At 41.4% G+C, this 25,307-nt stretch overlaps 1 protein-coding gene across 6 annotated transcripts in view; it reads right to left on the bottom strand.

Annotated features, from left to right (window-relative positions):
* LOC128769139 (microtubule-associated protein 4-like) overlaps positions 1-25,307 on the bottom strand; it is a 50,425-nt gene that overhangs the window by 9,403 nt on the left and 15,715 nt on the right. For 2 of the 6 annotated variants that reach the window (XM_053882483.1, XM_053882484.1), the window contains exons 3-11: positions 24,702-24,785; positions 21,282-21,527; positions 17,103-18,293; positions 6,404-6,747; positions 4,786-4,977; positions 3,047-3,161; positions 2,590-2,652; positions 1,463-1,719; positions 285-344 (exon numbers count right to left, since the gene is read on the bottom strand). In XM_053882483.1, coding sequence (XP_053738458.1) covers positions 285-344; positions 1,463-1,719; positions 2,590-2,652; positions 3,047-3,161; positions 4,786-4,977; positions 6,404-6,747; positions 17,103-18,293; positions 21,282-21,527; positions 24,702-24,785 — 2,552 coding nt within the window. Of the gene's footprint in view, positions 1-284; positions 345-1,462; positions 1,720-2,589; positions 2,653-3,046; positions 3,162-4,785; positions 4,978-6,403; positions 6,748-10,493; positions 12,563-17,102; positions 18,294-21,281; positions 21,528-24,701; positions 24,786-25,307 lie in introns of those variants that run through there. The other 4 variants (XM_053882486.1, XM_053882488.1, XM_053882489.1 and 1 more) reach the window with 4 other exon arrangements.

The following is a 25,307-nucleotide window of genomic DNA, read 5'->3' as shown; positions in this document are numbered from 1 at the left end:
GACTTTTCTCCTTGCGTATGTCTAAGGTTACTATCGCTGGGTGGGTGGCTCTAACTTGCCGTTCGCTTTAATGTGTAGTTAAGTTGCCAGCTGAATCCAGAAGATCAATATACATGACAATATTGATCTTTCTAGGATGGGTGTGGGACTTATTATTCGAGTTTGTTTTACTATTATAAGTCCCAAATTCCACTTTATTTGACAGTAGGTGTGACCTCGTGCCTTTAAACACAAAGATGGTACACTGGCGAGTTCAGGGTAAGAATGTGATGGCTGAGACTCACTTTGGCCTTGGCGGCGGGGTTGGAGGGGTCTGATGTCTTGTTGTTCTGGGTAGAAGAGACCTGGGGAGACAACCACCCCCTGGTAAATATAACCTCCTGCCAACCACACGCCACAACACAGGGGGTTAAAAAGTCCATGGGAAAACCCATTCATCGCAATAGATGGGGGCGTGTTGACGAGGTGGTGACTGTTTACTGCATGAATTATTGCGCGGTTTGACAGATCAAATAAAGTGTTTTTTGGCTTGATGGTACATTGCAGACACAAGGAACTGGTGACAGACTCCCCCAACATCATTGAAAACAGCTAAGTGGCGCTCCATCATCACAGGAGGTTTGTATATGAAGACAGCTTGTCACGCACACTGAAAATTATGTTGCATTTTTTTTAGGGAAAAACAATAGCCATTATCTCTAACAGTCATACTCAATCTCTGGCGTCCATGCTGTAAAATATGAAAAAAAAAACAATTAAAAAAGCAGATCACCATGTTCCAGTTAAACCAGTATACAACAATATTTTGAGTAAACGTAACCCGACTGAGCAGATTACCACCATGCAGACTTGATGGGAGAGTTGCATTACAGATAAGAACCAAGCAGTAAAACCAAGCAGAGAAATATGACCTCCACCAACTAATGATCAGGCAGTTTGTCATTTTAGCAGGGCACAATGTCAAAACATCGGTATGACATTCTTGTCATATCTCATATTCATTTCCAATATTACTCCTTGAATTAGAAATATCTCTTACAAAAATCAATCCACACATTATATTTTTCTGTTAAACCCATACCTTTTTCCCCTCGATATTCCAACTATTATTTATTCTGTCATGGTTCTACTTCATAACATTGACAAAAAAGCCTCAACGTGGAGGTGGAGCTACCGCAAGCAGTGGTGAAAAGTGCTTGCCTCAAGCGAAAACTACACTTTAATGTGAATAAAACACCTGTAATTTCATTGGTCTGATGTGATGAGGCTTAATATCATGACATGATGTTGACCACAAAAATCTATCTACCAGCAGCAGCCTTATTTAAGATGCAGGATTCATAGGGCGTGAAAAAATAGCAGCTTGAAGTCAGAAAATGACGGCAGTAAAAATGTTTCTGTGACTGGATTTGAGCTACACAAATCTCTTTATTTAATCAGTAATAAAACAGCTGACGCTTACCTTTCCCCCACCAGGCTGGTACTTAATGTTGTCAATGGATCCGATCTTGGACCGAACATTCTTCAGGTCTGGTGTTGGGGCATTAATGGGCCTCGGGGTCCGAGGAGCTCGCGGCACCGGTGGTTTCTTCTCAAGGGTAGACAGTTTCGGAACAGGAGGTTTGGTTATAATGCGACGGCGATGAGTGTTTCCTGCTTCACCGTTGGTAGTCGCAGCAGGGGTTGCAGGAGTAGTGGTGGGGGCAGTGCGAGGACGAGCTGTGGGAGACACAAGATTGAAAAGTGTACTTTCAATACCCCATATTTTTGAACGCAAATATTAAACCCAGGCCGCCAGTCAAAAGTACGTGAAGAATTTATAACATGGTAGCTTACTTTATGAAGACGATTTGGTCTGGAGGGACTCTCAAACCAAAACGCTTATAAACCAAAGCAATTTTCACCATTGGAAATAATGGTTTTCAACCAGTCTGCTCCACAATATACCGCAGACCTGGCCTCAGAACCTCAATGTAGTGAGACCAGCCCTGATACAATGACAGCTTCAGGATCCAGAAGAAGTGTGAAGGAGTGTGTCAGCCAACACAGCTGCATGTGATTCCCGGGGATAAAGAGAGCAAGTGGATGGATGGCATAAAATAATACATAATAATACTGAATAATGTAATAAACTGCCTTTGCTTTTATGTGTTTACTACGGGTACAGAGATGACATGGACGTATAGACTATATACGTATCCTCCTGCTGCCTCTGAGTGAAGAAAGGGAACAAAGGTCGCCTTTCGCAGCACATAATCCCAATGTGAAAATATGTTGTCTGGAACCAAAACAATTGTTAGCAACCCAGTATCATTTTTTTAGGCATCGTAATGCAAAACTAAAAAAAAAAAATGTAATTTTAATCGTGAATCATTTACTAGTTTACTATGTGGAATACAGGAAAACTGAAGAAGAAGAAGGAAGAGAGATGCATGTAACCACAGTAAGTCTTACGTGCGTAAACATGTGGCAACCTAGGACCAAGCTGTGCCCTGAGCAAACGTCTTTTGAGGTTCAGGCAAAGGTTAACAGACACACTTAAAGCTTTGGAACAAAAGTGGAGTCCATGACCATGTCTTTGTACCTCACCTGTAGCTTTTGGTTTCTTGGCCTCACTTGTCTTGTTGTTGCTGTTCTTTTCATTCTTATTTGCTAGAAGAAATGAAAAAAAAAACACCTTTACAATATCAGCTCATATGAATAATAATTCAGGTGAAAAAAAAAACTATTGTGACTTGTGTGAGTCATCACTTTTAACTGGAAGAGATGAGACGTTGCTTGTGAAGTGCAGATATAAATACTCATGTATTATATAAGGTGCAAGAAACAGAGCATATGGAAGTTATATACAACTGGCAGGACTCCGGCAGCTATTCTTCGGAGCGTTCACACCTGATATTTTTAGCCACCGCCAAGAGTGCAGGCCCTTTTTACTGACTGTTTTATTGCAGAGAATATATGAAGGAGGGTCAGACAGTGGGCAGAGAATCGGACAAGCCACGGCAGCAGCCATAAAATAAAATAACCATTGAAATTGTTTATTTACCTGCTGCTTTGTTTCCAGTTGCAGAAGAGGGGCTGCTCTTATTGGCTGACGACTGTTGGTTGGGCATCACTTTTGGCACAGGAGGGCGTTTGTCAGCTGATCCACCTTCTGGAGTCTACATATGAATTTCAGTTAACTCAACATTCATGAGCAGTGCATCACCCAAAATGGTAGAAAACATTTTAAAATGTGTCTTATATTGATTGAACCTTTTATACACTGTAGGGACCAGTGAACCGACCTATAGGTCTGACATAACATCAAGAGTCAGTGGATACACAGTATTATCTTTGTCATCTTAAGTCATTGAAACGGATGAGCTAGTGAAGCTAAATCTCAATGCTTGAGCATATAAACACAAGGGGTGTAAGAAAATATTGATATTCTCAAGTATCACAATTCTTCATTCTGCGATATTGTATCGATATCATATTGCAAGATACCTGTCAATATACAGCCCTAATAAACACAGTCTGAGTGGTTTCCATTGTACTGTCAGTAAACCCCATACACAAGAAGCAATTTCAAGCAATGGCCAGCAAAGACACAACTATGTTCTGACAACTCTGGTTCGCAGTGAAACTCTTCCTAGAAATTCAGATTCATCACGGTGTTGTCCTTCTTCAGCCTCCTCAGGTGTCTTTGCTAAGACATTTTTTTATAACAAAAAACACAGCAGCAGATGCATTAACAAGAGTTTGAAGAATTGGTTTAGCATGGTTAACTGACATGCTCATGCTTGATCAGTTGGGACTCATTTGAACTTAAACTAAAAGTGGCACAGTTACACAAAAACAGGTTAGCGACACATGCACATGATGAGCACCAGTAGATTCAGGGGTAAATAGAAAAAAGAGAGTTAGCGGTGGAGTGATGGGGCTCTGAAAAGCATCAGTAAAGAGAGAAGCGTGGGACAGTGTGGGGCATAGGGCAAAGGCAGAGGCTCATAGAGAATAGCAAGACAATAGAGTAGTCGGGGGGTGTAATGAAGTGATGAGAGTGTGATAAAAGATGAAGAGTTAGAAAAGAAATGGTAGATGGGGTAGGCAAGGAGATTATAAATGTAGATGTGAGGGGAGCTCTGAGGAGGAAGAAGAGTTGGAGAGGATGCTGTGGGAGAGACCACAAAAACAATTAAAAAGAGTGAGATGTGCATATTAGAGAGAAGAGGAATGCAGGTCAGTTGAAGTTAGACAGGATACATGCGTGTGAGTATTTGGGGCGGTCAATCACCCAGAGTAATGGACAGTGACCTGTGACAAAAGAGTGGCAGCTATAAAGGGAAGCTTAATGGGACAGTAGTGAAGCCTGCCATAAAGCATGGTTTAGAAACAGTTGCTCACACACACAGACAAGAAGCAGAGCTAGAAGAGTCAGTGTTGAAGATGCTCTGGTTTCCATTGGAAGGGTCTAAATCAGGTATGTCAGACTCAGATGGTCAAGAGGAGAGACAGTGGACATGTCATACGAAGAATGTTAAAGCTGGTGGACAACTACTCATGTGTGCATCACAAGAAGGGATTAGGGACGAAGTGAGATTATGATGGAGGAGGCTGACTAGTGGCAGCCCCTGAATGGTAATGGTAGAAGAATGAGAATGAAGAGGAAGATGTAAGAAGAAGTGTCTTGCTCATTATTGTCCAATCTCAGCAAACAAGCACAGGTTGAGATTCGAGGACAGTAAAAGACATTTTGGAGAGTGGGACAAAAGTACACGAAGAGCACCCAGACATACTTACCTTAGCAGCCTTGGCAGAGCCAGCAGGTGGCCGCTTAGAAGCAGTGGGTGTGGTTGCCTTTGTAACAGGGCTTTTTTTTTTAGGTTCTAATGCTGAGGTCTGGGGAGGGCGTTTAGCTGAGGTGGCCTCGGCATTGGTAGAGAGGGTGGATGGGCGGGATTTGTCAGGGTTGGGTTTCGACGAACCGACGGACTGATAATGAAATTGGTAGGCGTTGGGAGCAGAAAGCAAAACCAAGGTAGACAGATATCACATGGAAAGTAGAAAGAGAAAAGAAGGAATGGAAGTTACTAATCGCGCGGCGGCACGAAATGACAAAGCAGCCGGCAGTTAGATACATATGTATTGCAATTTACATTTCAGAGCTCATGAGAAGCAAACAATAAAAAGCTCAAATGTAATCTTTGCAAAGGGTCTTTGGTTTGGGAATGCTGTCGTCACACCAGCATCACAAACATGCAGTACATCAGAGCATTATCATAGCAATTCTTTAACCAACAAACTAAGGAAGTACTTTTGTCGATATAGAGAATATTTCCAATACAATTATCAGCAATCCAAATCTGAGATTCTGGTGAATTTCTGGAGATTTGAGGGACCATAATCATAACATTTCAGTACAGTGGTACCTCGGTTCTCGACCACAATCCAGACGGCCGTTCTAGAAGTGATTTGTTGGAAATCTGAATCGATTTTTCCCATTACAATGAATGGAAAAATAAAGAATGTGTTCCAAGCCTTAAAATAGGCTTTTGTAGGAGTGAATGTAGAGTGTCTGCTGCAGGTGCGCTGTTCGTCTATGTGTGTGGCCGCTGCATGTGGGAGGGGTTGCCGAGTGAGTGACGTCTCTCCAGAAGTGAAGAGGTGCCCGGTGCGTGTCCAGCTCTGAATGTGCGCTTCTGTGCAGTTTGGCTGTGACAAAGTCATAAGCCAAGTCACGCTCTGTCCCAGACTCGCCTCATCCCTGTCCCAGCTCCAGGACAACAGGACATCAAACCCTGGAGTGAGCGCTCCAGCCTCGGAGGTGTGGAGAGCGAGCACCTCCCCTGTGACACTCTACCACGGTCCAGTGCGGAGACAGGAAAGGTTTTACACCTCAATATGAAGAAAAAACAGTCCGTAAATGTAGCTAACTGGACACGTCTGCATACAGAGGCTGCGGTATACACAAAAACAAACTGCGTCCTGGGTCAGCTGATCGGTCTGTGCACGTTATGTTTTTCCAGCTTTTTTCGGGGGTGTTCGAGTTCTGGATTTTCATTCGAAATCCGAAGCAAAACAATGTCGAAATTTTTGTTTGTTTCGATTTGTTCGAAGTCCGGGACGTTTGAAAACCGAGGTACCTCTGTATATATATATTCTCTCCTGTTTTTGGAGATTTCCTCAGTGTTAATACCAGTCAGTTTGTATTTTGTATTTTATTAAAAATGTTTATTCTTGTGTCCTCGCAATCCAGAGACTGCAAGCACTTGTGTCCCAATTACAAGCAATTGTGTTAGTTTACGTGTCTATTGGAAGAATAGAAGAAGAATGTTAAATTTAAATGCCACTTACTTGATGTTCACTGACAAACCACCTAACCAGCCAAACATAGTGAGTCAATGGATATGTATCTCACCTTGCTCTTGCTGTCAGGGCTCGGCAGAGTCTTGCTTCCACTACCAGTCGGAGACTTAGCTGGTGGTTTCTCCTTCTTCTCGGCTACCTTCTTCTCCTCTTCCTTCTTCTCATCTTTGTTGGTTTTCTCAGGCTTGTCCACCTTCTCTGCCTTCTCCATTGCCTTGTTATTTTTCTCCACGTTCATCTTGTCCATCCCCTCGTCTTTGAGAATGCTCTCGGACTTCAGGTTCTTGTCTGGTGTGGCGTCTTTCTTCTGTAGCTCCACTTTTTTGTCCAGGGCATCCATCTTCTCAGTTTTGTTGGACATGATGTCAATTTTCTCTTGCTTGTTGTCAGGTTTTGCTGTCAGAGAGATGGGTGTTTTGTGGTTAGCTACAGTAAACAACTCAAACTTGTCATAAATTCAGCATCACAGGGTCAGCAATGAAAACTGCTAACATTAAATTAGGCAATAAAAAATCTGGGCGTAGCTGCAGGGGACACACTCCGCCAAGAACGAATCATTACAAACAGCAACACAAAATCGACCCAACAGATTCAATTAGAAAATGTCTTTGAGTCATTTGATTTACCGGAGCCTTATCAACCCACATTAAAACATGGTGACAACATCTAGTGCAATGAAAAGTTACCTGCAGAAAGTGTGATAAAGATACTCACAGGAGGCACAAGGTCAAACAGGAAAGTAACCCCGACATTTGATACAGTAAGGTCAGTACAGAGAAGCTCTGATAAACAAAGAGGTCGGTGAGGTGATACACATAAATCAATGGTACGGAAGAGGAAGTGTAAGGTCAGCCACTTTGTAGCTGCCTTACATAATGGTGACGGTGGACCCATCTGGTTATGCACAGTCCTAATGTCCCCTAGCATCCTAATCATAGTGTGTGCGACTGTTCTTTTCAACAGACATCTTTTGTCAAAGCAAGACAGCAATACGTGGCTCCTTGCTACTTGATCAAGCATGGAGCCACAACCAGAGAGAATCATCAATAGCTCTCACATGGGTCTGGCTGCACAACTCCAAGTCACCTTGATCACTCAAGCCATTCTGTTTATTTGTTCTCAGTGGTGCAGAGTTCACTTTGACGCGCAACAGCAGCAATATAAAAGATACAACTCAATTATGCATTAAAACTGAAACACATCTTGAGTGGTAGCAATGCAGGTCCGATCAGAGTCGACCCTTCTCACCCTGGTCATGGACTGTTTGTTCCTCTTCCCTCTGGCAGGAGGCTACGGTCGATCCAGACCAGAACCTCCTGTCAGAGGAACAGCTTCTTCCCCTCTGCCCTCAGACTGTTGAATTCGTGAACAGCCTTTGTTGTTTATTTTATTTTTTCTGTCAGCACTTTATTCCAAAACACTTTCCTAGTTGGTGGGCTCCCCATTGACCATGGCAATAAATTAAATTCTGATTCAGATTCATGAATTCTGTATTCTGTAGTTTAGTCTCTCTAAACTCACCTTGATAACACCACAATAATAATAACAATGACTTACATTTAAATCGTGCAAACTATTTATCAGTCATGCCACAGTCACACCGGGGGTGGTAAGCTATACGTCACAGCACTCTATATACATGTAGCTGCCTGACACATAGTGACACACACTATCATGCACGCAAAACCCACACAACTAAATTGTAAATTGTTTGACTGCCAAGATTGATCAGCGGTTGTTTCCCCCTGTACAACATTTCCGTACTCAGTGAGACACAGTCATCATGAAGCCGGACACAATTTTGCGTGAGACGTCACTCTATATAAAAAAAGAATTCATATGATAATTGATCAAATTAGACATAGAACTGTCCAAATATTAGCTTCCCACCTTAAAAGTATTAAAACACTAAAGACAAAGTCAAGGCACTTTTCAAGTTCCATGCAAGCAAACTTTAGGGAAACTCCCTCTGAAAGGTGACGCTGTCACACACCTGCACTCCAAGCTGAGCAGTCTACTTTACTTTTATTTTGATTTTTACTTCCAATTTTACAAGGTCACCAAACACCAGAGGACGTTTGGATGGTAATCTTGTTTCTAAAAACATTAGCCAGCCAGACAGACAAGTGGAAAACATCAAGTAATTAAGCCTAGCAGGGCTGCTTGTGCCGAAGGAATAATTACAGGGACATTTATAGTAATTTGTCAGTCAGATTCGCTCATGCTGTACCCACATTAATCCTGTGAAGCAGGGCGCTTCAAAACGCCCTTTATTGTATGATGAAGCTTGCCATTTTGGTGCGTCGTCACAAACATTGTTACATCTACAGACAGGGCTGCAGCTGGTTGGTGACCACTGGTTTGAAGCTCAGGCACCTCTCAACACCACAGATTATTTTAGTACTATACATCTAGTTTCTGTGATTTAAAAAAAGAAAAACAAAGCAAACAACAACAAAAAACACGAACTAACCTGCATGTTGAATGGCTGTTTATTGTTTTAGCACCACTTAGTACCTCAAATATTCATGTCAGTTGGAGCTGCTCAAAATTGAGAATGTGCACATGCTGCACTCAAAATAGCTGCTCTATATTTAAATGAGTGCAGTCGATGTCTAATCGATGGCCGAGCTTTCGGCATCTCACTTCCTCAGTGAAAATCAGATCGCATGAGCTATGTACGACAAGTAGAAAAAAAGTACTTTTTTGAGAGAAAATTACAGTTGATGAAGATGTTACTTAAAATATAGATTACTACATTACACATTATATAGCTCTATGAATATGCCGACCCCATTATGCCCACAATCCTTCTGTATAACTTTGTGTTGTCAGAGCTGGGTTTTTAGTCAATGGAAACTTTATGACTCCTTCACTCGACTCAGATGTCATGCTCATATTGCTTTCTTTACCAAAATGCTCCTCACATGACCGCCCTCATGGGTACAGGTATAGGTAGACCTAACAGAATCAACAGCTAAAAAAAAGATTGAGAATGATATTGTGCACCTTGTAATCTGCAAAAAATACAGATATTTGTAATGGCCATGAGCACATCTGAGCCTGATGAACCATTTCAAGCTTAACCAGGTCATACAAAAACACAGCTCTGGTTCTGTCAACAATACCGCAGCGTGACCAGGCTCAGAACGGAAAAACAGCGTCAAGTTGGAGCAGTCAAGGTTGGCTCTCAGTGCCAAGGCCAGACTCAGGATCATATTTTACGGTCGTGGTCTTGTCATGGAATTGTCTGCAGTCGTACTTGGTCAGGATTGTTTGCAAAGACGAGTCAAATGCAAGTTCAAATTCAATCGCCTTATTTATGTGACAAAAGGAGCGGGAAAATGAAGTTCAAAATGCTACATTAATGTTATCATATCATCATAAATGTGTTTCGTGGTGCTTAGTTGCATGGGTTCTGTTTTCATTTGATCTTAGACAAGGTCTTGCTTTTCCCAGTCTTGGTCTTGACTCTGTCTTGACTTCTGTGGTATCGAATGCAACACTAGTGCACAGGAGTGGTTTTCTAACAGCCACTTCGCATGCTGAAAAGGGTAAATTAAAAAATGGCCGGGGCTATAAAGCATCACAGTGTTCAACTAATTTCTTGAGGCAAATCCAGTTGCCTTTGGTCTAATACCTTTCAAATGAATCAAAAGGTCTGCAGTCCCTGTTTTGATATTATTCTAACTGTGGTATCACATTAAGTAAATTAACAACTCCATTTAAGCAAGTTTGTTTCATCCAAGCAAATCCCTCATTGTAGTCTCTATGCAGGTTACATTTGTTTGCAATAAACAGAAGACTGATTTGAAATGATTCAAGTCATTCATAGTTTCAAATTCTTTAAACATGGACTGCAATATGCTCATGGGGACAAAGATGGACCAACAGCATTCCTTCCCACAGGCATGCCAGCACCAAACACACACTCCCTCTGAGTGACATTTCCCCAGCATCTGTATTGTCATCCAGGGTTGCAGCAGACACAGATACCGCAGACACACCGGGACAAAACAATGACTTGCATATTTTGGAACGGGCATGACTAGGTATTTACGGAAATGTAGTGGTATAAAAATTGTTGAGAATTTACTGGGTGTCCCTCACTGGATCATACACAATTTATAGAACACTCTTACCAGTAACGCTGAGGGCAGAATCCTCAGTGGTGGTCATGTGAGCTCCGATTGGGGTTGGTACAGGAAGTAAAACATTGGTTTCACAACTCCCTTGGTGCCTTTTAGGAGGTGGCGAGGCCGGCAAAACAGATGAAATCATTAACGGAGATGCTAGCATGTTTGTCATTGTTGACGCAGATTGCGTGCTATCGGATACTGTAAGCGAGCGTCTCACAGCCATGTGTGGGTAGGGAACCCTGGCAGCAGGAGATGTCCTGGTCTGCTCTTGCGTCATTGCTGCTGGGACTCCAATGGGGTAGGTTTCTGCACCCAGTATTGGAACAGAGAGACGTGAACAGTCGGACATTGCTCGCCTTACAGCACTCCGTTGTGGGGGCTGGCAATCATTTGTTTCTTTGTTTAGCGATGAAAACATCTCAATTTTTCCACCGTCAACCGCACTTGCATCTTCTGATGTTGCACGTACTCTGCCATCTTGCTCTGTTTTGCCTGTGCGAGGTTGTGAGTCTATCAGCTCCTTCTCAACACTGGAGATCGGGCGTGGTGTTAGTCCGACTTCAGAAGGTGGTTCCACTGTCACTGTGCCAGATGTTTGTGTGGCTGGTCTTTGCTGTCCTGACTGCATAGTTGCCACTCCAGTAACAAAAGCAAGTGAACGTCCTTCAAGACCCTCCAAAATATCATGAGATGAAAAAGCAGAAGTCGTTGCCTCTTCAATCTTTCCTGGACCAGCAATGGTATTTCCAGTGAGAGAGCGGTTTAAAATGTTATCCCCCTCACAACGGGATGTATTTTCTGTCATAAGAAGCTTAGCGTTGCTTAGGAAAACGTCATGAGAAGCGCCAGTATCTGTGCCATCCATATGTTCACCTTTTAAGCCACATTTGATGTTGGGCATGAGCTTAATATCTGACGAAGCAGTCTCAACTGAGATGGAAGGGGAGAGCGACAAAGAAGAGTTCGAACCAGTAGGGCTTTGACCTGGATGCCCGTGTAACCCCACTGCGCTCTGTACCAAGTGTCCCTCTCCTCTAAAAGTGCCCCCTATTGACCTATCATCTCCTTTGATCAAACCTGGAGCCTTTAAGTTTTGGCTTCCTGTTAACTCAGCCAACGTTGCAGACTTACTCCCTTTATTGTCGCTGTGTCCCAGCTTCATCTTCTCTTCGGTCAGATTTAGTTGAAGCTCACCGTGGGAATCAGCGGTAACATTTCCAACTGGCACCATCTGGGTTGAGCTATGTGAAGTCCATGGAGAGGCTGGATGGTGATGCGGAGAGGTGCCCATGACTGCAGCAACGGTGGACTGTTTTGGTAGCTGTTGTTGATGCTCCTGTTTCTCACTTGAGGTTTGTCCATATCCACTACTACAATTCAAAATGCCAGGCTGCTGCCAGGGAGTTCCAGACAGGAAGGACATTGTCTTCTTTTGTCTTCCTGAAGTTTCTTTTCTTCTTTCTTTTAGTTGGCTTTGGTCAGATTTCTGGGGTTCGAGCCTCCCTCTTTCCACGTCCAAAATGCAGAAGAAAACACTTTGTTGAAGCTTATGCTGTCAGAAGATGTGCCCTTTCCTTCTGTGAACTGACTCAGAGCCGATATGAGATCTGCCTGGTGGGTGCCAAGTGGATGTGTGTATGCAAGGCATATATGTGTGTTCACAAGCAGCAACAGAGGAAGAGTGCATGTGAGAATGTGTGTGTCTGGTCGTCTCAGCATCTCTCTGAGCGCTGCACTGATCAGCTGTAGGGATGGATTGCACCTTGCTCTCTCTCCTGCTCTCATTTTTCTCTCTCACCCACTGACATCACTCGGTCACGTGGCATCCAATGATATTCCTCATTTGCTGGAAATCACATTCCAGGATTTAGCCTCTGGTGTGAAATGTTCAATGAAACAGACAAAGGGACAAAGCCACATCAGTGGTCCAGAGTTACTCCATGTGTTGGTCATTGCTCAGAAGATGATTATAGGAGACGGATAACAGGCGAACATGGGCTTATTCTAAACTTGTTTCAATGTTAAATACTGTTGCATACAATGAATGATAAGTATGATGATGCTGTTGTACATAAGTATATTCCTTCTAACTATCGATGTGCTTGTCTTTCCCATTAAGGATTTCAGCATATTAAATATGTCCTTGCTCAGAAGAATACATGAATTTTATGCAAACATAAAACCTTGTCTTGTCTGGATTGAAGTAGGTGTTATACACACAGTGTTCCTCCAATCTCACTCAAAATCTGTGTGCTGCCACGGTAGCGAATACTGAATCTCAAATCTCACAGAATATGTCTATAACCCGATCAGCCATAAAGTCTTTCAGATTCAGAGTGTCATCTGGATGACTGGATTTGAGAATAAATAAAATGCCGGTCAGTGCCTCAGTTTTGCCAAAGCAAAGCAAAGTTTTGGGGACTGAAATGGACATAACAGAGAGTGATGACATGCAGCATAAAGCTCTGTGTTTCGACACCAACTTCATAAGATAAGAGGCGCTCCGATGGGACAGCAGATGCACAAACATGCATCTGTCTCATCTTTTATTGGATCACATTCCACCAGCGCAATTTTTTTTCCAACATTGATTGTTAACATTTATAATCTCCTCTTGCTCAAAAACAAGCGAGCAACTGGCAAAGCCTGAACACTGTGACCTCCATGGGTCACAAAATCAACAGTGTTGTTGCCCTTTAAATGATCACAGAATTCAAATCTGAGCTGTTCAATGACTTGCCCAATGGATTGAGTTTGACATGAGACATCAGGGAATGCAGATGGGACCAGCGATAAGCATGGTGCTGGTTATTACATGAGCTGAACCACCAGAAGTGTAGCAACAATATGCTTCCTGATAGCTTTATATCTGGTAGATCTGGGTCAGCTGTTTTATCATATCTAAATCAATGAAATGTTGGTTGAAATCATTGTCAATACATTTGCACTCATCAACTCGGGCACCAAGTTTTGAGGCGGTCATGCAGCCAGAGATGATCTATAATAAACTGCGAACAGCCGGTGGCGGTGACCTTCAAAATTACCTCCTGCTGATTTAGATTCTCTGCAGCTGTGTGCAGATGTTGTCTTCTGAGGCGTTAAATCCTTTAAAAAAAAATCACACCGTTTGGACAGAAACGGATTTCATTTCCCTATTTTGCTTAATTCATAGGTATCATGAGAATAATTATTTGACAATTCTAATATGACAATAAATGTCATCAAACCATACATGTACATTTGTGTTTTCAGAGCAGTAATATATAGTGTAACTGTTGCATTAAATCACCTCTAGTTTTGTGTCACAAATTTCTTCTTTAGTGTTTTTAATAATTGTATTTTTTTTAAATATTGCATGCACTGAACAGCAATGCTGGAGTTTAAATCAATTTTAAGATGAAAACATTCAGTTTAAAAAATGAAATAAAAAAATAAGTTTATAGATTATTATAATATGATAAATATTGAGCCGACTAGTCGTAAAGAAGCAATGACCCAAGCATCTTCGAATAGTATGCCTTTAGTCATGAAGTCATACATTAAAAAAAAATCTGAAATTGATGTGAAAATTGAGCAAAGTTTCTGTCAGGCATCTGAAATGTCATGGGAAATGGAGCTGATTTCGCGAGCCAAACATTCTGAGTCAGCTCAGAGGTCGATCCTTCTCATTGCTCTGGAGCAGAACATATTTGATAGAAAGAACACTCGTCTCTGATTCGCAGCCTTTTCAATTTCTCTGAGAGTTTCAAAAACGGAAATATATTTACTTCATACACATGCACTGGCAGCACTGGGCAGGGCAGACTCAGCTTGAAGGTCATGGATTGTTGAACACCAGCTGGAGGAGAAATCGAGAGCAGGCTGCAGCTGCTTGTTGCCGTTGCGCAGAGAGAAAGGAAGAGAGTCAGAGGGGGCGGGGCTCTTGTCACACGATTTCTATTTTTGCCGTTTGTCCACGCCGACTGTCGCACCCAGTCCACCCTTTCTCTATCCCTCCATCCCTCACTCAAAGAGTGTCTTTGTTGCTACAGCAACCGCCTTCTGTATCTCCCTGACAACCACTCCTTCTCCCCCCTCGACAACGTTACTACTCCCTTTACCCACCTCCTCCCTTGTGCATCGATGCACAGAGATTATTTAGGCATAGCGCCGATGCAGGGAGTCAGTAAAGGAGAGAGGTGTGATCTGGGTGAAGCGGACAGGAGGTAGACTTGATGAGAGAAGATGAGGGAAGGATGTTTGTTTCTGTGTGGCTACACTGATGATTGTTTTATTTTTAGCTTGAAGAAAATACAATAGAAGCATGACGCCACATTCACATATTATTCTAATGACCTAAAACTGCACTAAAAAAACAAAAAATTGATGTTGATGAGGCTAGTGTCAACATGAATTGAGGCTGTTGATTTTCAGTTCAGACCATGAGGGAAGGAAAAAGATGGATGGAAGAAGATGGAATTCTTCGCTGGCCAGAAAAACAGTGCCAAGAACACCTACAGCACGGGTGAAACTAGAGACCAAGCTGGGACAAAGCAATATCAGAGCACGGACGGTCAGATTACAGGGCAGAAAAAACCTTGTGGTCAAAAGAACAGCAAAAGTACTCGCCACACCACCCTTCCCTTCCTCAGTGCCATTACAATACATTCGAGGAAAACATTTGAGCGCTTCAGCAGCAACTTAAAAAGTGAATTTGTGGCAAACAGGCAACAGGTCCAGGCTGACAGACTGAATTTTGTAGTAAAGAGCCAAGAGAAAAACACCCAACAAGATGAGATTCACTGGCTGCCGGAGTTGTTATTGCTGAGTGAAGTATAATAAGCGTTTATTAGTGAAGATGCCAGTGCGTGCAGGGGATGGGGGTATCCATGGTGACAATATCGCATCACAGGCAGAGCTAACTTTGGGCATACTCACACCCAGAGACGACACGCATCAGGAGTTCAGGTACACACACATGCACAAGAGTTCCAGCACCTGAATATGGCCAAAAACACAACATCTCTTGGTAGGGCAACAGAAAGGCTGTTTGGATGGTTCAAACTGTTACAATCTCCACAAAAGGCCAGGAGTCAAATCACCTTTCGACCTCAAATTATGACATCATAATCCAGCTCCAATGAGCTGAGCTTTGTGCCAGACACAATAACAGCAGTTTAACCGACAAGCCCAGATGGTGCCAGACTCTTCCACCATTCCAAGCACGTCCAAACAGAACAGAGTAATTTCCTTGCACATCAACAACAGTGATCGCGTTAATTTATAGGTCCCATCAGATTTAATACCTGTGGCACAGGCACAAGGACAAAGCAGGTCGCATATCTTCAGTGAGGCAGGTCTGTCTCAATGTCTATTCAGCCAATTCACCTCCGCAGCTGGTGAATCATTAATGAACCATTAGACAGTACTTTGCACACCCCCTTGGGACCACGTTATTTTGAGCAAATGGGCAAGTATGTTTGGGTATATGTCTGTTCAATAGTATCAATAATAATGTGTCTCACAGCACCAGCACAGTGAACCATCATTTGAGCAGACCGCTGACACACAATGGCACACGGTTAGTTAGCAGACTAGTCCAGCATGCGAGGAAAATGCAAACAGAAAATGTTGTTACCTGACGATTGAAGAAGGATCATTGGAAGCAAAAGGGAAAGAGAGAGAAGGAGAAAAAAAGATCATTAGTTAATCATTAATTGTAAACATCATTCATAGTACTAAACACTACAGTCAGACGATTCATTCATTGATCCTGGCAGTGTTTTAGTTGGTCCCGCGGACCAGTGGAAATGATTATCAGTGCTGAATGGGAAAATACAGATTGAAACAATATTCAACAAATTCTTTCCTCACAAGTCAAAACAGTTAAATAATAAATTTTGTTATCTGTTCACGGCTGTACGAGTATGATCTTACACAGATGGCGAGTCGGGGACTCTTTTATCCCATTCATGCTGATAAAATATTCAGATTAAATGAAAAAAATATATATGTATAAAAATATTTTTAATAACAGGGACAAAAGATAAGACACAGGGATCTTTGAAAAGCTGAAAAGAGATTGTTAAGGAATGCTTAACCAGTTAGAAAGGAACATCGAGGACAGCAGTATTAATGGGTATTCCTCTGGGTTGGCAAAGGGATGATCTTAAACAGTGATTTCATAGCAGTGTGGCATGGCAGGATGTCAGCAATATAAAATATATTTCCGTACTCTCAATTGTGAGTTTGTCGGTATATTAGTTTTAAGTTATTCATCGTGTTTGGAATCCAAATGACATCATGGTTAATGAGCAAAACATAGACAGAGGGAATCATAATGACATGGGAAATGTTAAAGCAGATTTGTCAATTTAGGACACGTCCAGAGTTTAACAACAAAACAAAACCAAAAGTTTCTTATCATGCACACATCAGTTGTAGAATTTATTCAGGAAAAACTCATGCTATAGTAACTCACATATGTAAGCATCTGCGGGCCCTAACTTTGTCATATATAAGCTCAGCCCACAAACACGACCCATGCACACAAAAGCACAGGTAGCAAGGTCATGAAGGCTGAAATCCTAACTTAGCTCCATAGCAATAAAATCTTCTCTGTAATTCACCAACCTTCCAATGGGGGGAGCAGTGGCGATGAAGACCCCTGAAGTTCAGAGTGTGTAGGGAGAGAGGGTGCAGGGGTGGTGGACGGAGGGGGAGTGGCTGTGGAGGCGGCAGTGGTGGTGAATACAGTGTGAGGGCTAGAAGCCGAAGCAGGTGCCTGCATTGAGCTTAAGGAACCAATGGAAAAGGCCGAGACAGCAGCAGGAGCTAGTGGTGGAAAACTAACAGTTGTAATGGGAGCACTTGTTGAGGGAACAAATGAAGCTGAAGGGACAAATGGTTTCGCATCAACATTTAGTGACGATTTGACTGAAGTATTTGGACTAAACATGGTAGTAGAGACGTTTGGTGGGTTGTTGGAAAAAGGTGAGGTTAGTGAAGTTGTGTTGGCGGCCTCTGCTGTTGTGGGTTTAGGCATCGTGGCTAGTGAAGGGGTGTTGGTGATAGGGGTGGTGGTCTGTGAGCCGGGAGTGGAACCAGGTGGAGTCTGGAGAACTGAATCAAGGAAAGAGAAGGTCTGAGAGACAGGACTCAGATTCTCCCCTGATATTAATGCTAGAGTAGCACTGACATCAGCGGGAATGTTGTTTTTGTTCGTCGGTGTCACGCCATCAGCAGGCTCAGGTCTGCTGTTGACCTCACTCCCTTTGGGCTTCTGCCATTCTTTAGTTGGGACAGGGAAGTCGTCTACACACATGGGTTCGTACGACCGAGGAGCAGAATTAGTTGCATGCGAGTTTTTGGTGACTTTTGCGGGTGAAGGGACGGCGACACGGTCTGCAGCATTCGAGTCAGTGGGGTGGGGGTCAGCCGCTGTAGCCCATGTTGGAGCAGTCGTCGCAGGTATGGGGGAGACTGGCTGCTGAGGCGCCCCCCACTCCTCCGGAAGTCTTGCGCGACTTTTTGACTTCCTGCCTCTCACTCTACCCCCTCCACCGCTCTCTCTGATCTCCCACTCCCAGTTATCTTCGTCTTCGTCATCCTCATCCTGGTGCCCGTGTTTGTCGGACTGGACATTTTTCTCCTGGCTATCCAAGAGGCTATAGACTTCATCCCGACCCTTCTTCTTCTTCTTCCTCCGTCTCTGCTGTTGTTTCCCTTCGGCACCTGAGCCCGTTCTCACTGGGCTCAGGGTTTCGGAAGTGGACGACGTAGGACTGCTGTCCTCCAGTGAGCCGCTGGGTGAGAGGATGGGAGCTGCCGAGGGGGGAAGGTTTTATAAGAGTAGGAACCAATCACATAGTGTTTCAAAGAATAAACCTAATTGTACTCAGAACAGAATACTGTGAAGGGGGGCCTATAGAACACGATGGAATTTGTATTTAACTGAAGAAAATGTCTGTTCTTTCAAAGAAAAAAAAAAGGAAAGAGCAATGTACTCTTTATATATTGAGTTTCATATTGAAGTAGCACACATCACGTCATAGAAGAACTCTTATGTTAATGACAGTTTGAGTTGCCTATGCACCCAGTTAAATAACCAGACACAATGAACATTAACTTTGATATGACTTGGTTCTCATTAACAATGTAAACTTCGCTCAGAATTTTCACACAATCTCACAACAATTGTTTTGTAATATTAAAAAAGTATTTAAGTATTTGTAAACATAAAAATACTAGTTTGGTAACCAGTATTTCAGTTTTTCCAACCCATTTTATTCAGGGTTATGGTTTTCCAAAACTCAAAACAAATTCAAAACACACATTTCACTATTTGGTCAACTTACACAACAATATTATTAATTCAATTCTAATAAAACCGTGCCAACTTGGCTGCATATTTAAGTTGTAATCATCATTCACAGTCATCAACACCAGAATTCAGTGGCACAGCGCTGGATTAAGCAGCAAGCAAGGATTAAACACAATTTATACACCTGTGCTTTTGGCATGCAAAATGAAAGAGGAGCTCGCTCACATGCTTGAACACAACAGCAACCCTTCATCCATGCATGCAAACTTGGTTCACATCATATGGTTCCCTCTGTCTGTGTGCTTATAATATGAGGACATCGATGTAACAAACTCTTTGAATTATCATCACAAATTAATAATAAATTTTTCATTCTAATACAAGTATTGGGCAGGCCACAGTGTCTCTTGAAACCGTTTTATGATTAAACTTATTTGTGGAGTTTGTCTGCAAACATCATCATTTGTTTATGTTTAAGTATGACAGTTAACCAAGTGTACAGATGAGAAATTCAATGTATCTCATGTCTCTTGACAGTTTACTTTAACTATGGACCGATCTGGGCACATTTCCTAGATGCTATTGAAGAAATATTAGAAATAATGTGAATAAATAATCATTCAGTCATATTCTATTCACAAAATCTCTTTGTCTAGTGTGATGAAAAATCTTTTCACAATTCTCTCTCTTAAAATGTTATTTTCAATTGGCATGTTTGAAGATTTCACCAATAGAATTTGTTGATGGTCCCTAACTGATGCTGGGTTGTGGCATTAGCACTGCCTGTGAGAGTGTGTCCAAGATCAGTGAACCCTGATGGGGGATGAAGAAGACGATAGTTAGATAGAAACTGGTCTCTTTGATGTATGGAGAGATCTTCATCCTCACCAGATGCAGAAGCCGCCAGTATCAAATATCTAACACAGTGTTTCGGCATGGCCCGGCAGCAGGAGACTCTGCCTGTGTTGATATCAACCAAGGCAGACAAACGCGAACATAGAACCTCAGCAAAAGTTTCCTGTATTAAAGGTTTAAAACTACGATCGTGAACCAAAAGTCCACCAAACTCTTCATAACTGTCACACACCAGTGTCGGCTGTCAAACGCCAAGCAGCTGGAGAGCACGGCGTGCTACCATGGTCTTGTCATTTTCATGCATGCAAGTCCAATGCTGCGAGTGTCTTGTGTTCATCGAATTTCGAGATGCTAAATTCTCATCGCGGGGATTGTTTTTGGCGGTATATCATGTACGATAAGTTATCATCCATCCCTACACATAAGGTTGCAACTTTTCCCTTTGACCCACCAGTAATCAGCACAGAGTTTAAGCAGTAACATCTGCATATGATGCAGATGTGGATGCAGATGCAACTCTGCTGCATGGCCATATAGTCACATGTTGCATGTATAAATGCCTTGTTTTATCAACATGGAACATTTGCCTTAAATCCCATTGTTTGCAGAGCTGCTTTTGTTATATTTTCTGAAGCATTTTTAAATAGTTTCTGGTCAAATGATGCTCTGATTACAGGTGCTGCCCCTATGAGATTAACAGAAATTGCATTGTTTTATTTTTAATTTAAAATAAACATTCAAAGAGACGTTGAGATGTTGACAGTGCTTCAACGGTCTTTTGGAATTTATTCACTTATATATTTTTACATGAATGTGTTGCCTCATGGGAAGGAAAATAGATTAGGAATTTGAAATGGCACATCAGGTTTTTTTTTTTTTTTACAATTTAAGCACTAGTTTCAAAGAAATTAATTTATAATTTGCAATGATATTGATTTTATATATCATCTTTTAAAATGATTTAATATGACATCTTGTATTGTCTATGTAAATTTGCTGACCTGTGATGATACTGTTACAACAATTATTTTGAAACCACTGATGATACTTGATTTAATACTGATCATTCTGTCACATCTTTTCAAAAGGACAACGATCTTGTCTGCTTTTGTGGATTCTAAATACAAAAAAATTCTATCTATTACACATGATACAAGCATCAATGCAACCAGGAGGATGCAAACCATATGTTATTATTACAGACACCCAGTGGACCGCATTGATTATTAGTATTAATTTTAGGATATTATCATGAAAATACCTGCACAAATGCATGACCTTAAAGCATTATATGTAAAATGTCCAACATGAAAACGTTAGTCCTCATTTATGGTCATTCTGGTCACTGATTCGGTCCGTCTATCATTGTGGTCCATTAGCTTATGACGCACATGGGGAAAGGAGGTGGTCGGCGTCAGGAGTGCTGTGTTGCAAGTCATTGCTAGTGTATCAAACGGAAAATGCTGCCCTCTGCTGCTCAAAATGTGTCTCTTCACGTTTCCTCATGCCAGCGCTAGATGTAGATTCAATTTAGTTGCATCATCTTTCTATTATCACATTTCAGGGAGTGATTATATATTTGCCACCATCCTGTTACTGAAGCATAACACATGCATAAAACTCTGATCTGATACCTGCAGTGTGATCCATACTTTGGAATCCTGGGCCGCCAGTCGAAAATGGATCGCTGACTTTAAAAGGGCTGGTATTGATGCTTGTTTTGGGCTCTGATCCAAACAACCCAGACCCTTTCTGTGCGTCCATGGGTTTGCCTCCTGCTGGCTGGCTAAGATTTGGACTCATGCTGGTCTGGAATGGTGGTAGGCTGGTTGGCCCTCCAATTCCAGACTGAGGCCCAGTCACACCAGACTGAGAGAATCCTGAATGATAAAAAACGGCACCACATCAATGGAAAGATTCATAACAGTGGCACAAATCATGTGAAGTTGCAACCTAAAATTTTACTAGTTCAGAAGAAGGCGTGATGGTTCCCTAATTTTTTGGTATATAGTTTTTGTCTCCTCCAACAGTTGGCGCAAAGAGCTGACCATGGTGCTGAAGCTACAACACACACTGTTGGAAGAGCGCTCTCAGATTAAATAATGTTTATAGCAGCAACATGTGTTGCTGTGGTACCTAGATGAAGTTTGTATATGTGGCGGATATTTCAATGTGATCATGTATACAGACCTGGATACAACAAGCAAGAGAAGAAGCATACACCTATTTGCAAAGATAGTTAAAAATATATGGGCATTTGATGTATGGAGAGATCTTCATCCTCACCAGAGGGATTAGACGCATTTGTCAGCATCCCACAAAGTATATTCATGCCTTTATTATTTCTTAATGCAGAAAGAGAATCAAAGTGTTTTCGAAGATTGTAAAATAGGCGTGACAGATGTGTCAGACCACAGTGCAGTATATCTAAATATAAATGTTGAATACCGGCAAAAAGAAACACCATGGAGCATGAACGTAGGGATTCTAAATTATAGATCAATAGTTGAAAAAATAAAATCAGAAATTCACAATTACTTATTAAACAACGATAATCATGAAACTGATCTTTATATTAATAATGTACTACAAAATGAAGTAGAGATTAAAGCACAATACTGATAGCAAAATTACTATAAAGCAGGACCAAAAGCTGCCAGGAGAACTACAGAAACAAAGGGTAGAGACACAAGTAAATACAATTTGAGCTCCGGAAATTCATCGCTTAAAATATGAACCCAAAGAAAGTGAAACTGTACGCAAAAAGGACAAGTTAGAAACAACTTAGAAAAGTTAAAAACAATCAAATCCCCAGGAAGTGATGGATTTCCAGGAGAATGGTAGAGAAAATTTGAATGAGTTGACACATCTACTTCAATCTACCTTTAACTGGGTACTTTCAAAAACTACTGTGCCTCCATCTTGGCAAAAAGCCAAAAATCACAGTTCTACCTAAACGATAAGGAATATTGCAAAAATTACCCTCCAATCTCAATTCTCCATGAAGACTATAAACTTTTTGCATCAGTCATTACAAGAAGATAACAGTGCTTTGTCGCAGACCTTATAGATGAAGATCAAACAGGATTTGTACCAAACACAAGATAATATCAGGAGAACATTACGTAAATAATATTAATAGTAATATTAATAATCATAATTAATAAGTAAAGTATAACATATCACATGCATTAATAAATTTAGATGCTGATCGTGTTAATTGGGAGTTTCTATATCAAACATTGAACAAATTTAGGTTTAATGAAAACGCAAGATGATTTATAACCAGCTGATGGCTAAAGTAAAAATTAATGGTTCTCTATACAGCAAATTACTATTACTAAAGGATGCGAGGCAGGGTTGCTACTTAAGCCCGTCGCTGTTTGCTTTGTATACAGAATCATTGGGGCAGGTAATAAGACAAAGCGATCAGGTAAAAGGTATACAAAAGGTATAGAAATTAATAACCATGAGCATGAATTGAACCTGTTCACAGATGATGCAGTGATATAAATACATAGGGATTACAGCATACCATAAAAGAAAGGAATTGTGAAATCATTTCATGAGCTATAGAATACATTTAAACTAAATAACCATGATTTCTTTATGTATCTTCAAATAAGAGACTACTATGACAAGAGAATTATGACAAATACCGAAAAAAAAATCACCCTATACTGATTCACTCATATGGTAATATCATTACTGAAGCAATATCATTATTATATGGGCATCTAATGGGATACAAGAAAGAAAATACATTATATATCAAAAACAAATGGAAAAAAACAAACTTGAAAAATGAGTGAAATTCATAGAAAAATGTGAATCTTAAAGTTAATGTAATTGTTCCTCACAGGTTTCACATATGTCTACTTTATGTCTGTTATGTCTGTATGTTAATTATTGTTGCTTTTATTTTAGGGAAGGGAATGTGTTTTTGTACGTTGTTTTGTTTTTGTTTTTTTGTCTATGTTGCCATCTTCTTTACTATATATATTTTGTATATTCATGCATAATGTAAAGTGTTTTGTCACTATGAAATGGATAATTATATGTGCATCTACAATAAAAATGTAAGTTACATATTTTAAAAAAAATCATAACTTGGTGGCAGTACACATTTCTTTTTATTAGTGAATAAGTGTATCTATAAGCAAAACCTGAAATACATCTTGACAGAGCACTACTTTCGGTTGCTAGTCAACAGCTTTCCAGTTCACAGTTTCTTGTGGAAATTCGATTAGTGCAGAAAAATGAATCACTGGATTTCATGTGTCAGCCTCTACAGTGTCAGTGTGCAACAGAACAGATACTCCAGTATCCAACACTGACATAACTGAATGGAAATAGTGAGTCCACATGTAAAAATGTACATTTTCCAAAAACACATGTAGCACCTGTGCGTGAAAGTTTGAATAGTCTGTTATAACTAGGCTTCAGTCAGTAAATGTGTTATTTAGTGAACAGTGTGGAGGAAAGATGGACAGAGTACTTCAGGGAAGGTGAGATGGAGGACAGTTGAGGGAATGACAGACATGAGGGCAGTTCTGCATAGGATGGAAGTGTTGTGAAAATGTTTAGGAAAGAAAACACTGAACTCTAAGTAGATCTGTTGCTCATTTTTTAAGAACAGCCACGATACAAATTCTGGAATGACCAAGTTGATGAGTGACACCATGAAGGTGTGAAACAGATGTCTAGGCTCTCGGCGAAAGAGCACAACAAACCCGTTATTCTCTCTGATCGACAGATGAGTACAGAGAAGGTCAGAAGAGAAAGCCTACGACAGAGTTCTAAGAGAGGAAGTGTGGTACTGTACATCAGGAGCATTAGAGAAGTGTGTGGGGAAGGTGACATAGACAAAGTTAGGGAAGGACATGATAGACGAGGTTAGGGAGGAGTCTCCATAAACCTTGAGGTTTGCTGACTTATGTAATTTGTAGTGACAGTGAAGATGAGTTGGTGGAGAAGCTGGAGAGGTGGAGGTACAAGCCGGAGAGAAAAGGAAAGCAACTCAGTAGAAGGGTTTCACACCACCATGTTCTCACCAGAAAAGTAGTCAGTGTTAAACATCGGCTGCACAGGTGGATCTTGACGTCCCCCGGAAAACATTGATGACATCATCCCAGGGCCTGAGGATAAAAAGAACAAAACACATATTCCGTTAGCACATGGTGACCTGAAATCCTGCCACCAGGCAGCAGAATGAGTAATTGACCTTCAATGCATCAGCCATTGTCCTCAGTCATCAATGTCTGCCTCAAACATATTGTCACCAAAACTCTCAAATGCACATGCTCCTCTGTATGGGCGCATGTGTTTGCAACTTTTGACACTGAGGTGTTAGGACACAACATGTCACTCATGGGTATATCACCATAGTTACACAAGGATAGAAGTACTCTCACACGCCAGAGTAAACAAGAGGAGCAAGATAACTGCTTCTGGCTTGTGAAGCCTTAGTACCTGCAGAATATTGGAAGAATCGAATTAATTCACTAAGATGGTAGACAGTAGTTCGTGCATGCCTGACTGAAATGACATAGACAAAGTGGAGGTCGTCAGTGTGCACCAACACTTGCTTGTAACTTCAGTATTGATGTCATTTCTGCATCACTGACCTAAAAGCTCTCTCTCAAGAAGCAAAATGGAGA

Source organism: Synchiropus splendidus, chromosome 13 (assembly GCF_027744825.2).
Source record: "Synchiropus splendidus isolate RoL2022-P1 chromosome 13, RoL_Sspl_1.0, whole genome shotgun sequence".
NCBI lineage: Eukaryota > Metazoa > Chordata > Actinopteri > Syngnathiformes > Callionymidae > Synchiropus > Synchiropus splendidus.
This window is presented reverse-complemented; position numbering and strand designations above follow the sequence as displayed.